The sequence below is a fragment of the Macaca mulatta genome, chromosome 9 (genome assembly GCF_049350105.2).
Source record: "Macaca mulatta isolate MMU2019108-1 chromosome 9, T2T-MMU8v2.0, whole genome shotgun sequence".
In the NCBI taxonomy this organism is placed as follows: domain Eukaryota; kingdom Metazoa; phylum Chordata; class Mammalia; order Primates; family Cercopithecidae; genus Macaca; species Macaca mulatta.
The window spans coordinates 33,950,627-33,965,447 of record NC_133414.1 but is presented as its reverse complement, the minus strand read 5'-3'; the positions used below and the strand labels follow the sequence as shown (position 1 = coordinate 33,965,447).

At 36.2% G+C, this 14,821-nt stretch overlaps 1 protein-coding gene across 1 annotated transcript in view; it reads right to left on the bottom strand.

Annotated features, from left to right (window-relative positions):
- CCDC7 (coiled-coil domain containing 7) overlaps positions 1-14,821 on the bottom strand; it is a 442,752-nt gene that overhangs the window by 305,547 nt on the left and 122,384 nt on the right. The window contains exons 15-17 of the mRNA XM_028826154.2: positions 11,060-11,122; positions 8,882-9,106; positions 3,097-3,131 (exon numbers count right to left, since the gene is read on the bottom strand). Of these exons, the coding sequence (XP_028681987.2) occupies positions 3,097-3,131; positions 8,882-9,106; positions 11,060-11,122 (323 nt within the window). The remainder of the gene's footprint in view (positions 1-3,096; positions 3,132-8,881; positions 9,107-11,059; positions 11,123-14,821) is intronic.

The following is a 14,821-nucleotide window of genomic DNA, read 5'->3' as shown; positions in this document are numbered from 1 at the left end:
GTCTCTTCTGTTATAATGTAAGTACCACAAGAGAAGGCATCTTATCTGTCTGATTTTTCAGTAAAACACAATACCCCAAAAAGAACTGGACATATGAAGGTGACAAAAGTACCTGTTGAATGAGTTGGGTGAATAAATGAATGAGTAAATTCAACAGCTAATCATCTAATCTATGGAGAAAAAAAATGGACATGTTCCACCACTCTTCTCTTGTATGTTTTTGTGCTTTATAGAAAACCCAAGTAATAGTGAAAGTCCTAATGAAAGTGTTTAGAAAGAAATAGGTTGACTGTGTAACTCTTAAAAATAAAACACCATGAATTAGTTTACATTTTCATTTCTAAAAAGTGTGAATTTCAATGCCGCAAAACATTTAAGAAAAGCTAACAACACACATGATGTGAAACAATAAATCATTAAAATCTGTTGTTTGATTATTTACCACTAACTCCATTCCCTAAGCCAAAATAAACTGATAAATGTTGTAAAGAGCAAAATTGTACTTTATTGTAAGCAATACCATGTATCTGCTCAGGTGGGGTCTCCTTACTTCGCTCCCATCCACTCTCTGAAGGTTTGGGAGACTTTTCCAAAGTATTTCAGAAACTCTATTAGGATCTAAGAAGTAACCCAAAATGAAGGTTGATGAATAATATTGTGCCATGTGCTTAATAGTTTGAATTTTTATTATATTTAGCAATATAATATAATATGTAATGTATTATATTATATTATTATATAATATATAATAATTAACCTAAATCTATTGAGGGCAATTCTATAAAACCTATCAAGCTGAAACAACCTATTTCATCTCATATTTCCCATTATTGTCCTTAGTCTAGGATCCAAACAAAATGAATTTTTGGCCTTTTCCTGAGCACACTGTATAGATTCTAAACATCCTCGTCTTTGCCTCAAAGCAAAGTTCTGTCCACTCGACACACCCTTTCCTCACATTTCCTGTTAAAATCCAACCCAACCATCCTTCTTAAATTAAATGGTATGTAATTCTTAATCCAGTCAGAAACAACTTTTCCTCTTCTTTGATGTAGCTTCTTGGTAATGTTTTATAGAATGCAACGTCTGCATTATACTCCACTTATTTTTGTACATGTCTAGTCGACCCTACTAGACTGTTAATGCATTGAGGGCAATGACCATATATTTAAAGCCCTTTATATCCCATAATACCCAGTATAGTGCCTTGCACAGCATGGATGCTCAGTCAGTGTTTTCTCATTTGAGCTAAACTGAATTGAAATGAATTACAATCATCTTCCTCCTGAAGTTATTACATCAATCAACATTTCTAGGGGAAAAAAGGCATTTAAGAGGGATTATTTGATATATTCATTCTATGATTTTTTTTAATCTTGATGTCCTATCATCCTCATTCTGTTGTTCTCCATTGAACCCTTCTTCCATTCTATCACTTCTCATTAAAATTCTAAAATGTGACTTATCAGAAAAGTAGAATGAGGGCTGGCAGCGGTAGTAACTCACTAGGTAATATTATCATAATGCCTCTTTAAGATTTTTCCAAACACCCATGGAAAGTAACTGAGACTGCCTTACCATGTCTTCATAGAGACTAGAAACTCTCTTTAAAATGCTTTTTGTAAGCCAATGTTTGTATTTTCTGGGAGTTACCAATGTACAAAGAGCCTATCACATTTATCAGCAGCAACTAAATGTTCAATATTAAAACAACTTATATCAAAAGTTACCACCTCGTGTTCTTCAGGGTGATAAACTACTGGCTCTGCAGGATTTTCAAAGGCTATAGGTCACCATGATTGCATGGAAAACTATAGTAATATTTCATGCTCTACCATAATCTGAGTATGAATATAAGAGCACCAGCCGGGCACAGTGGCTCACGCCTGTAATCCCAACACTTTGGGAATCCGAGGTGAGTGGATCACCTGAGGACAGGAATTTGAGACCAGCCTGGCCAACATGGCAAAACCCCGTCTCTACTAAAAATATAAAAGTTAGCCGGGCACGGTGGCGGGCACCTGTAATCCCAGCTACTGGGGAGGCTGAGGCAGGAGAATCACTTGAACCCGGGAGGCGGAGGTTGCAGTGAGCTGAGATCATGCCACTGCCCTCCAGCCTGGGCAATAAGAGCCAGACTCCATCTAAAAAAAAAAAAGCACCATGCTTTTGCTTTATTTCTTCCTATTTCTGCATGATACATAAGTTCCCATTACTGTTGCAGATAATTATTAATACTTTTCCTTATACATTCTCAAATGCTGACCATACATATTTAAAATACAAAGAAATCAACAATAAGAAACCAACCATAATAAGTTTGCAAAGCAACAAGTGGACCAATGTCTAATTTTCTCTTGCACATTGTATTTAAAACATGTAGTTTTTAGTATATATCTAGTTAGTATTTAAAATATATACTTTTAAATATAAACATTCACTACAAACATTTAAAATGAACATTTTCAAAACTTCTGGCCATTAATCATTATACTTATTACCTAATTCTTGCTAATTCACCTGGGTCTATAATCCATAAATATTTAAAATGGCAATGAAGTACATAAATGCATACTTCTAGGTAATTCCTCTTTACTCCATGGTAATGTGAATCAAGAAAGTCTGTGAATCAATCATGATATAATAATCAAAGAGACTCACTAGTGAAAACTATAAGATTCAATTGGATGAATCAATCAACTCAATTATATATGTGAATGCATGTACATATATATGTGTGCGTATAGTAACTGAGTTAAAATAGAAGGTAAAAATGATTTTTCAGTAAGTTGTTTATGTATCTAGCTCATGCATCTTGATGATAACTAAGTTGAAAATAATTTTAATTGTTGTTGTCAGAAAAAAAAAGTGTGTTTGTACATAGACCTGGTCCTTAATTTAAATTTTTCATTTAATTTTTACTTTTGACTGCATCAACTCCTTAAACTTTGAAATCTAAAGTTTCTAACATTTTCTACTTAAAATTAGTTTCAAAGAGTTTTGTGACAAAATTTAATATGGTTATTTTCATTACTTAGGTATGCAAACTGATAAAGATTAGAAAATGACAGAACAAATTTTTAAAAAGTGTTTTACCTTTTTTCAATCAGTCTTCCGCTTTGGGCAGTGATCTGTGATAAAGATAATACTAGATTTAAAAATATCAAGTATGCATATACAATGTTTACATTCAGTCATTTAGAAAAATGTCATTTAATATGACAATTTTGTAAGATTAAGGTATCAAAAAAGCAAAGAAATTATCATATTTTAGCATTGGAAGAGACACTATAGAAGGAGAGTAGGCCCTAAAATTACACTTGTATTTCTAAATTAAGAGCAAATAAGGTTTTATACTTTTAGTAAACAAAAATTTTTTTTTTGAATGAAAGAAAAGCATGTTTATTAGAGCAACGGAGTACAAGAAAACATCTGCTCCATAGACAGAGCAGGCCTGCTCCATAGGCAGAGTAGCCCAAAATTTATTTCAAACTTATCTATTACATAATTATCTAATCCTTTTAAATATTCTTGTTGAAGGATGTATAATGCTAATATTATGCATAATAAACTGTGGAGGTGATTTTTGTAATTTATCAATTTTAAAATAAGTATACTGAGAATACATGTTCAAATATGTTTACAGAAGTACGTAACCAACAGTGTTAGGCCAGCCGGGCAAGGTGGCTCACAACTGTAATCCCAGCACTTTGGGAGGCCAAGGCAGGCAGATCACCTGAGGTCAAGAGTTCAAGACTAGCCTGGCCAACATGGCGAAACCCTGTCTCCACTAAAAATACAAAAATTAGCTGGGTGTGGTGGCAGGCTCCTGTAATCCCAGCTACTCGGGAGGCTGAGAGAGGAGAATTGTCTGAACCTGAACCAAGGAGGCAGAGGTTGCAGTGAGCCAAGATCGCACCATTGCACTCCAGTCTGGGCAACAGAGTGAGACTCCGTCTCGGGAAAAAAAAAAAAAAAAAGGCCAGTGGCCTTAAAAGTGTGATTTTTATTAATAAATTACCTCTTGTGAATATAATACATACTTTCCTATAGTATAAATGTTGATTGTAGGCTTTATTCTGGACCTGATTTTCATCTAATTCAGTTTCTTTTATGCAGAGATTAACTAGTTTTATCCTTATTCCCCTGTGGCAAAGACTTCTAAATGGTCAACAAACTAATTTTCTCTTCTTCTTAGACACATTGTTAGTCTACATTTGTTAATTCTCCCTGTAGTTAAACGTAGCAAATAGAATGTGAGAAAAAAGGATGTGCATCTCCTCCAGCCAGGTCAATGAAAATTACTCATGTTTGTCCTCCATATTCTTTTCTGATAGCTAGGTAACTATGCCCAGTGTGGCTCAGGAAGCCACATGTAAGATGGCAAACCTTCCATATGCCAGGATACCTTAACAACCCTGTGGAGCAGAACTCCTTACCACGAACGCTGACCTTGAACTTCCTTGGACTATTAACACCAGGAAAGAAGCTTCCATTGTGTTAGAGCCATCATACATTTTGTGTCTATATGTCACAATAGTCACAATAGTTATCCTATATACTAACTAATAAATCATCAATGATTTTCATACAGCCTATGCAGACAACTCCTACAGAGCTAAACAGGGATGCAAAAATAACAGTTACATAGGACTTCATGATACACAAAAGCAGTTCATAAGCATTATCTCATTATACCCTCACAGTATTCTCTTTTTTTTTTTTTTTTTTTTTTTTTTTTTTTTGAGACAGAGTCTCATTCTGTCATGCAGGCTGGAGTACAGTGGCACTATCTGGGCTCACTGCAACCTCTGCCTCCCGGGTTCAAGTGATTCTTCTGCCTCAGCCTCCAGAACAGCTGGGATTATAGGCACACACCACCATGCCTGGCTAATTTTTCTTTTTTTTTTTTTTTTTTTTTTAAGTAGAGACAGGGTTTCACCATATTGGCCAGGCTGGTCTCCAACTCTTGACCTCAAGTGATCCTCCTGCCCACCTCCCAAAGTGCTGGGATTACAGGCATGAGCCACTGTACCCGGCCACAGTATTCTTATAAAGTATTATCATCCTCCATTAATTAAAAGTTTATAGATAATTATGTATAGTTCCTGACAGAAACAATAATAGTTCTTGCCCCTCCCTCTGAATTAAAAAAGACTATTATTCTAATAAACAACCTCAAAAACAGATGCAAAAACAAAAAGGCACTACTTTTTCCAACTTGTCATTATGACATACATATCACAGGGCTTTTGTGTAATATAGTGTCCAATAGTAGGAGTTCCAAATATTTTTCCTTTACTTGTAAATTTTAGGTGTCTATAGCAAAGGGTGATAAGGTGGCTTCCCTGTGAAGCTCAGACCCAAGAGCATTGAGGCCTTCCCACCTCAGATGAGAAAGCCTGCTCTTGATACTAATAATATCACAGCTCCACAGCCAACCAAGAGCACTATGATACCCAGGAGAGCTCTATCAGCAGAAAAAATGAAATTAATTTATAGTTACAATATATACAAAAACCTTATTAATTATGGGATCAATAAAAGGGAAGAATACATCTACCCCACTGATGCGCAATTATCCTCTTTACAAACAGTATCTTACATGTTATTCCCTTACCCAGAAATTTTCTTTTCCGAAAATTGAAGACCAAACTGCTTGATTTAGCATTCGATTCAGGAATTTTCACAATCTCATACTTATCTATTAATACTCATGATAGGCAGCCTCTAAAATGGCTACCAGCGATCCCTGCTCATGGTGTTCACGCCAGTGGTATACCTTTCCCTTGTGTGTGAGCTGGCGCTAGTGACTACTTCCACTTTTAATGAACTGGATATGACAAAAGTGATGGAATGTCACTTCCAAGATTAGATTCTCTCTCTGTCTCTGTCTCCATGTCGATTTTTCTCCATCTATGTCTCCCTATATCTCACTCTGCCTTTGTTTCCATGTTGTAAGCTACATTATGGAGAGGCCCCTATAGCAAAGTACTGATGTCTCAAATCAATAGCCAGCAAGAACCTGAGGCCTAACAACAGTCATGTGAGTACATGAATGAGTTTGGGAGTACATCCTTCTCCAGTTGGACCTTAAAATACATACAGCCAAGGGTAATGCCTTGGCTACATCCTTGTGAGAGGGAACCTGAGCCAGAGGACACAGCTAAGGAACATTAGGATTCCTGACCTACAAATATTCTGAGATAGTACATGTTTGCTGTCTATACCACTAAATTTTGGCATAATTTGTTATGTTGCAAAAAATAACTGAAACAGTACTTTTGTTTCTCATTTATCTTTTAACCAGATACATTTTAGGAAATGGAGAAGGGAGAAACAGTGTTTCAAGCAGAGAACAAAATAGGCAAAATACTTAAGGTTACAGAAAACACCATATGTTCTATAAACTTAAAGAAGGTTCAGTGTAGCTAAAGCATAAAATATATGATACACATGTGCATATGAAAGCATGTGCAATAGCCTGGGGGGATAATTAAAGATGAGGCTGGGGCCTCAGGAAAAGACCAGATCTAACAAAGCCTTAAACCATAATTAGGACTTTGTTCTTAACGTTAAGGGCAGTAGAAAGCATTCAAGATTTTAGGCAAGAAGGTAACAAACAAATATCAATTTTTGCAAGATGACTAGCCACCAACAAGGAGACTGGCCTGGAAAGAGAGAGACCAATTAGAGTCCTGGTGGGAGCTTGACTAACAGAACTGTCAGTAATATTGACAAAACTGGACAGAATTTGATAGATAATAATTGGGTCAAGACGAAGGAAAAGAAGAAATAACAGTGATGCTGGACTTTATAGTTTCAGCAATTCGATGGATGAGGATGCCAGGAGACTGAATACTGAGAGATAAAGCAGGTCTGAGAAGAACTCAATTGGTTCATTTAGGGACATGGTGAATTCTAGATGTTTGAAGTCCATCGAAATAGAAAAATTCAGTATGTTAATGAATAATAGGTCTGGAAATGAGGTGTAATTCAAGTTAGAGATAAGAGATTTATATGGCCCTAGAAGCCATGAAGGTATATGAGCATGTTCAGAAAGAGTATATGGAATAAAAAGAAACTCTAGGACAGAACCCAGAGAAGTACTAACATTTAAAGAATGAGCAAAGCAAGAGGCCAAAGAGGCGTTCCAAAAATATATAAGGAAAACCAAATAATTATGCTGTTTCTCAAACAAACTATAGACTATCTATGTACCCCAGAACTTAAAGTATAATACAAAAATATTTAAAAATAAATGATTAAACATGGTTAAATGCTGCTAAGAGGACAAATGAGATTAAACTATAAATCATCTGGCCGGGCGTAGTGACTCATGCCTGTAATCCCAACACTTTGGGAGGTTGAGGCAGGTGGATCACCTAAGGTCTGGAGTTCGAGACCAGCCTGACCAACATGGTGAAACTCCATCTCTACTAAAAATATAAAAACTTAGCCAGGTGTGGTGGCAGGCATCTGTAATATCAGCTACTCAGGAGGCTGAGGCAGGAGAATCACTTGAATCTGGGAGGCAGAGGTTGTAGTGAGCTGAGATCACAACATTGCACTCCAGCCTGGGCAACAAGAGAGAAACTCCATCTCAAAAAATAAAAAGAAACAAAGAAAAAAACTATAAAGCATCCTTCAGAATAGCATCAAATAGATTTGTTGTAACCTTGGCAAAAATAGTTTTAATACGGTGATTGAGAAAGATTACAGTTAAATTACTATAAGAACATGGACAGTGAGTATAAACTTCTATTACATCAAAATCTCCAATAATGATATCTCCTGTTTCACTATTACCAGAACAAGCCATCTGAATACATGACATTATATACACCATCTGTGCAAAGAACCTAGCATATAATAGATGTTTAATTAATGAGTGTTAAGCTAGATACACAAGAAGACAGATGTGTATTGATCTATATATAAACCCACTAAAATTAGAATCACTTATGTGTGAAAGCAATGTGATGTTTTAGCTACTGTTCTGCTAAGGTTCATTTTAATATTTAATCTAACTTTTTCTGTCATATATGAAAACCTTTGTTTTGGATTAGGAGATAAATACTGGGAAATAGAAAACAATAAAGCTTTTAACAAAGCAAGTTTCAAATGCAGCCATGTAGACAAGCAAAGAAGATATCTTCAGATGTGATTTTGGAGCTGGAAAGACCTGAATTTGAAATCTAACTCAATATTACTCACTGTAATGTGGCATGGCTAATTTTTTAAAGTTTTGGTTTCATCCTCAAAATGGAGGTGCTAATAGCTATCTTATGGTCTTGTGTAAATGACTAGCCCATATACATAGATATAAAATGACTAGCAGATTTTATAATAATGGCAGATATAAAATGACTCGCAGATTTTATAATAATAGCAGCTATAAAATGACTAGCAGATTTTAAGTTGTGCTGCTTTTGTTCTTTGTCTTAAAGCAGCTGACAATCCTACATTTCTTTAAATATTTTATATTCAATTCAGTGTACCTTACTCCATTTATATACATGACCTAACAACTTTAATAATTTTTATTGCCCTCAGAGAAACTGTCTTTATTATATATCTTTCCAGGAAGAAGTTGAGGTCATTCACAATAAAAATTACACAAAAAGAGAAGGTAAAAATAAAGGACTCAAATCTCAGATGCTGATGTGGTCATTCAAAATCAGTATATATTTAAGTCATAGTTTAGTATTCAAGATAATAATGAGTTGACATATCCAGAAGGTAAAGGGAAAAAGTAAAAACAAACCGAAAAACAGAAGCATGATTTTTTAAATAACATATACAAATGAAGTAAATAATAATATAAAAGACAAACTTCTCACAACATATACTACTGTCTCCATTTTGGTTATTTCCTCACCTGTGGATATTCTTGGATTTTATCACTTGTCTTCTGTCCACCTGAATCTGAAACCAGTGATTTTCCTGTTTCCTTCTCCAGTGGTATAGTTTTTGAATCTTCACCTTTAACTTCTGTTTGACTATTACCCACTCGCATGGTTGTCTCAGTTTTCCCCTCACTTTTAAGTAACTTCCTCTCTTGACTTAGGAAATAGTTAAGTTGATGCTTAGCTTTTTCAGCTTCCTGTTTTTAAAAAAGTACCAGTTTATTAAGCATTTTCTGATATTTTCCTGCCAATACTACTACATTCAGAAATCTACATATATTTATGCCTACATGATTTCTCAACTCATTTTTACTGAGTTGAAGTGAGCAAAGGTAAGCTATTGGCATAATTCATACTTTAATAATCCCGCAGTTAAAATCAGAAGTTATGAAGAAACCTCTTCCACCTTTGAGGGCTATTTTTATACCCACGAGTTTCTCCTGGCTGTTATTTTTAAGGCTCTAATTATTATACAAGCAAAATAAAAATTCATATAAGGTATATATTATAAAAACTGATAGACTATAAGAAGGATAATTAGCACCTATAATATCAAAGAATGAAATAAAATGTGGAAAACAACTTATTTATTCTGGAATAAAATTCTTCTCAAAAATGTCACTTTTTATAATTTTTATTTAGTCATACAATTAACTTACTTATATAAAAGAATATATAAACAAAAAGAAAATTCACAAATAATCTCACCTCATAAAGAAAAATTACTATTAACATTTTGAGGTATATCCTTTCTAAACTTTTCTAAATATAGCTAGTGTGTGTATATATATATATACACACTACATATATATATACACACACACACACACAATATACACATATATAGTGTGTGTACATATATATATACACTAGCTATATTTAGAAAAGTTTAAATATATATATGCAGGTTTTTTTGCAACCTCTAGTCTCCTGGGTTTAAGACATCCCCCCACCTCAGCCTCCCAAGTAGCTGAGACTACAGGCTCACACCACCACACTCAGTCAGTCTGTGTATTTTTAGTAGAGACAGGGTTTCACCATGTTGCCCAGGCTGATTGCCAACTCTTGGGCTCAAAGTGATCCACCAGCCTCGGCCCCCCAAAGTGCTGGGATTACAGGCATGAACCACCATGCCCAGCCAAATTTTTTAAATGTTTATCTAAATTGGGTCATACTATACATACTCACATATTATGCTCTTTTCATTAAATAATGTCATAGATATGTTTCTATAACAATAAATGTACATTTAAATCAGAATAGGTAACAGAAGTACGTTTAATAATATACCATAATTGTCTTAGCAAACTCCTTATCAATGGACATTTAGATCATTCAAAATTTTTGCTATGACAACATATGACATTATACATACTTGTGCAAACTCTCTGTCTACCTGTATACTTTTTTCTTCTTTAGGACAAACTTTTAAAAGCTTTTATTGAGTGAAAAGGCTACATCTTTCCAAGTTTGCTATGTCTTTTCTGTCTCCCAGAAAAGACATAACAAATATCTTTCATACTTCTATTATCAAAAAAATGATGAATATATCAATTCATACTTTTTTGATAATAGAAGTATGAGAAAAGTTGCTCATTTCAGTACATAACCACAAATACTACATATTTCTGTCCTTTACATTTTTACCAAGATGGGAGGCAAAACAATTTTATAATACACAAATATACTTTTGTATATTCATTTATGAAATGCTTATAGTTTTTTTCATTTCTTATAGTATTATTTAACTAGAATTTTAAAAAGAATAATAAGAGTTAACATCTTGGTTCAACTAAGTTTAATTGGAATGCCTGCAGTATTTTACCTTTAAGTATATTGCTTATCAGCTTGAAATACATTGTCTTTTTTCTTTTCCTTTTCTTTTTTTATACTGCAACCATGACAGATGAATAGATTGCCGTTATTAGCTTAAGTTTGTTTTTCTTTATATCTCACTATTTTTGATAAGAATGAATATTAAATTTTATTAATATATCCCTAATGCATAAAATGAATATAGTTTAAACCTGGCCAAACAGGAGAATATGTAGACCTCTTAGCTTACAAAGCAAAAATTATTCATTTGAAAAGTTCTTTGTGGATATTTTCTTTACTTGTTAACAATGTTAAAGAAACATGACATCCTTTACCTGTAAAGCCTGTTTCAATTGCTCCTGAAGGACTTTGTTCTCAATTTCCAGACGTGCTACTTTCTAGGAAGTAACAAGAGGGAAAACGGTATTTACTTTGGTATTTTTAATTAATTTAGTTTTACCAGTATTACTTTTCTAAAACCCATAGATAGCCAAGATAAGATTTGAGCATAGACATTGAACTGCACACCTTTCAGGTGTAATGATGGATAATGCCTGAAGCTAAAGCTTCCTATTGATTTTTCACAGGCAAACTGAGCATAAATCGGGGAAATTACGATTGCAATAAATTAAACGTTTCATTTCTCCTTTCCTCTAGGCCTGAAATATTTAAAAAGAAAAATTTCAAATTTTACTAAAAGAAGAACCTTTACTCTTAACACAAAATAAACATTGTTCTGGCTTTGTGCAAATGAGCAAATTCTATTTCACGTGATGTTCCAGGAATTCTCCATCAAATTAAAGACACTTTGAGGACCATATTTAGAGTTCCCAGTTTTGCTTCTGATATGACTTGAGTTCTCACTGGACAAATGCTGCCACACATAACAACCATAAACTCTGGACTAAATACAAGTATCAACAATAGGAGAACAATCAGGAGTAGGCAGATTTGTTAACTGTTTTGTTTTATTTTATTTTATTTTATTTATTTTATTTTTTAGAGACAGGGTCTTGCTCTGTTACCCAGGCTAGAGTGCAACAGTGGGTTCCTAGCTCACTGCAGTCTCAAATTCATAGGCTCAAGTCATCCTCCTGCCTCAGCCTTCCAAAGCATGGGGATTATAGGCATGAGCCACCACACACCCAGCCAAGTGTAAGTAGATTCTTGAGGGAAGGTGACACTTGGAGGAAGGGAAGAACTCTAGGTAAGATTCTCATTTTTGTGGTTTTTAGTTTGAGAGCAATTCCTATCTGAGCCATTCAAGGTGCCTAATAACTGATTTTAAAACCACCAGAGGACAGAGTTCAGGACAATTCAAGCCACTGGAAAGGTTAGAGGGAAATTATACACAGAAAAGAATATAAGAAAGGGAGCCCCAGATTCTTTGTGTAAACTCTACCCAAATCTCCACCTGACCCCTGAACCACATATGCATAAAGACTAAGCAGCCTAGCAAAAGCTAAAAAATCTAAAATACAATTTGAGCTGCTACCTAAATATATAATTTACATTTTGAATCCAATAGTATTAATTATATATTAAAGAAAAAAAAATCAGAAGAATATAACACAATCTAGGGTTTCAAGAATATGATATTCATAATTGCCAGGATATAATTTAGAAATACTTGACATTTGAAGAAACAGAAAAGTGAAACTAATTCTTAAGATAAAAGACAATGAGGGGGGCGGAGCAAGATGGCCGAATAGGAGCAGCTCCAGTCTCCAACTCCCAGTGTGAGCGACACAGAAGACAGGTGATTTCTGCATTGTCAACTGAGGTACTGGGTTCATCTCACTAGGGAGTGCGGGATAGTCGGTGCTGGTCAGCTGCTGCAGCCCGACCAGCGAGAGCTGAAGCAGGGCGAGGCATCACCTCACCTGGGAAGTGCAAGGGGGAAAGGAATCCCTTTTCCTAGCCAGGGGAACTGAGACACACAACACCTGGAAAATCGGGTAACTCCCACCCCAATGCTGCGCTCTACCACGGATCTTAGCAAACGGGCACACCAGGAGATTATATCCCACACCTGGCCGGGAGGGTCCCACGCCCACGGAGCCTCAATCATTGCTAGCACAGCAGTCTGCCATCTCCCAGGCAAGGAAGCAGCGAGGCTGGGGGAGGGCGCCCACCATTGCTGAGGCTTAAGTAGATAAACAAAGCAGCTGGGAAGCTCGAACTGGGTGGAGCTCACAGCAGCTCAAGGAGTCCTGCCTGTCTCTGTAGACTCCACCTCTGGGGACAGGGCACAGCTAAACAACAACAACAACCACCAAAAAAAAGCAGCTGAAACTTCTGCAGACACAAACGACTCTGTCTGACAGCTTTGAAGAGAGCAGTGGTTCTCCCAACATGGAGGTTGAGATCTGAGAACGGACAGAATGCCTGCTCAAGTGGGACCCCTGAGTAGCCTAACTGGGAGACATCCCCCACTAGGGGCAGACCGACACCCCACACCTCACACAGTGGAGTACACCACTGAGAGGAAGCTTCCAAAGCAAGAATCAGACAGGTACACTCGCTGTTCAGCAATATTCTATCTTCTGCAGCCTCTGCTGCTGACACCCAGGCAAACAGGGTCTGGAGTGGACCTCAAGCAATCTCCAACAGACCTACAGCTGAGGGTCCTGACTGTTAGAAGGAAAACTAACAAACAGGAAGGACACCCACACCAAAAACCCCATCAGTACATCACCATCATCAAAGACCAGAGGCAGATAAAACCACAAAGATGGGGAAAAAGCAGGGCAGAAAAGCTGGAAATTCAAAAAATAAGAGCGCATCGCCGCCTGCAAAAGGAACGCAGCTCATCGCCAGCAACAGATCAAAGCTGAACAGAGAATGACTTTGACGAGATGAGAAAAGAAGGCTCCAGTCCATCAAACTTCTCAGAGCTAAAGGAGGAATTACGTACCCAGCGCAAAGAAACTAAAAATCTTCAAAAGAGTGGAAGAATTGATAACTGAATAATTAATGCAGAGAAGGTCATAAACGAATTGACAGAGATGAAAACCATGACACGAGAAATACATGACAAATGCACGAGCTTCAGTAACTGACTCGATCAACTGGAAGAAAGAGTATCAGCGATTGAGGATCAAACTAATGAAATGAAGTGAGAAGAGAAACCTAAAGAAAAAAGAAGAAAAAGAAATGAACAAAGCCTGCAAAAAGTATGGGATTATGTAAAAAGACCAAATCTACATCTCATTGGGGTGCCTGAAAGTGAGGGGGAAAATGGAACCAAGTCGGAAAACACTCTTCAGGATATCATCCAGGAGAACTTCCCCAACCTAGTAGGGCAGGCCAACATTCAATTTCAGGAAATACAGAGAACGCCACAAGATACTCCTTGAGAAGAGCAACTCCAAGACACATAATTGCCAGATTCACCAAAGTTGAAATGAAGGAAAAGATCTTAAGGGCAGCCAGAGAGAAAGGTCGGGTTACCCACAAAGGGAAGCCCATCAGACTAACAGCAGATCTCTCGGCAGAAACTCTACAAGCCAGAAGAGAGTGGGGGCCAATATTCAACATTCTTAAAGAAAAGAATTTTAAACCCAGAATTTCATATCTAGCCAAACTAAGTTTCATAAGTGAAGGAGAAATAAAATCCTTTACAGATAAGCAAATGCATAGAGATTTTGTCACCACCAGGCCTGCCTTACAAGAGATCCTAAAGGAAGCCACTAACCATGGAAAAGAACAACCAGTACCAGCCATTGCAAAAACATGCCAAAATGTAAAGACCATCGAGGCTAGGAAGAAACTGCATCAACTAACGAGCAAAATAACCAGTTAATATCATAATGGCAGGATCAAGTTCACACATAACAATATTAACCTTAAATGTAAATGGACTAAATGCTCCAATTAAAAGACACAGACTGGCAAACTGGATAAAGAGTCAAGACCCATCAGTTTGCTGTATTCAGGAAACACATCTCACATGCAGACATACATAGACTCAAAATAAAGGGATGGAGGAAGATCTACCAAGCAAATGGAGAACAAAAAAAAGCAGGGGTTGCAATACTAGTCTCTGATAAAACAGACTTTAAACCATCAAAGATCAAAAGACACAAAGAAGGCCA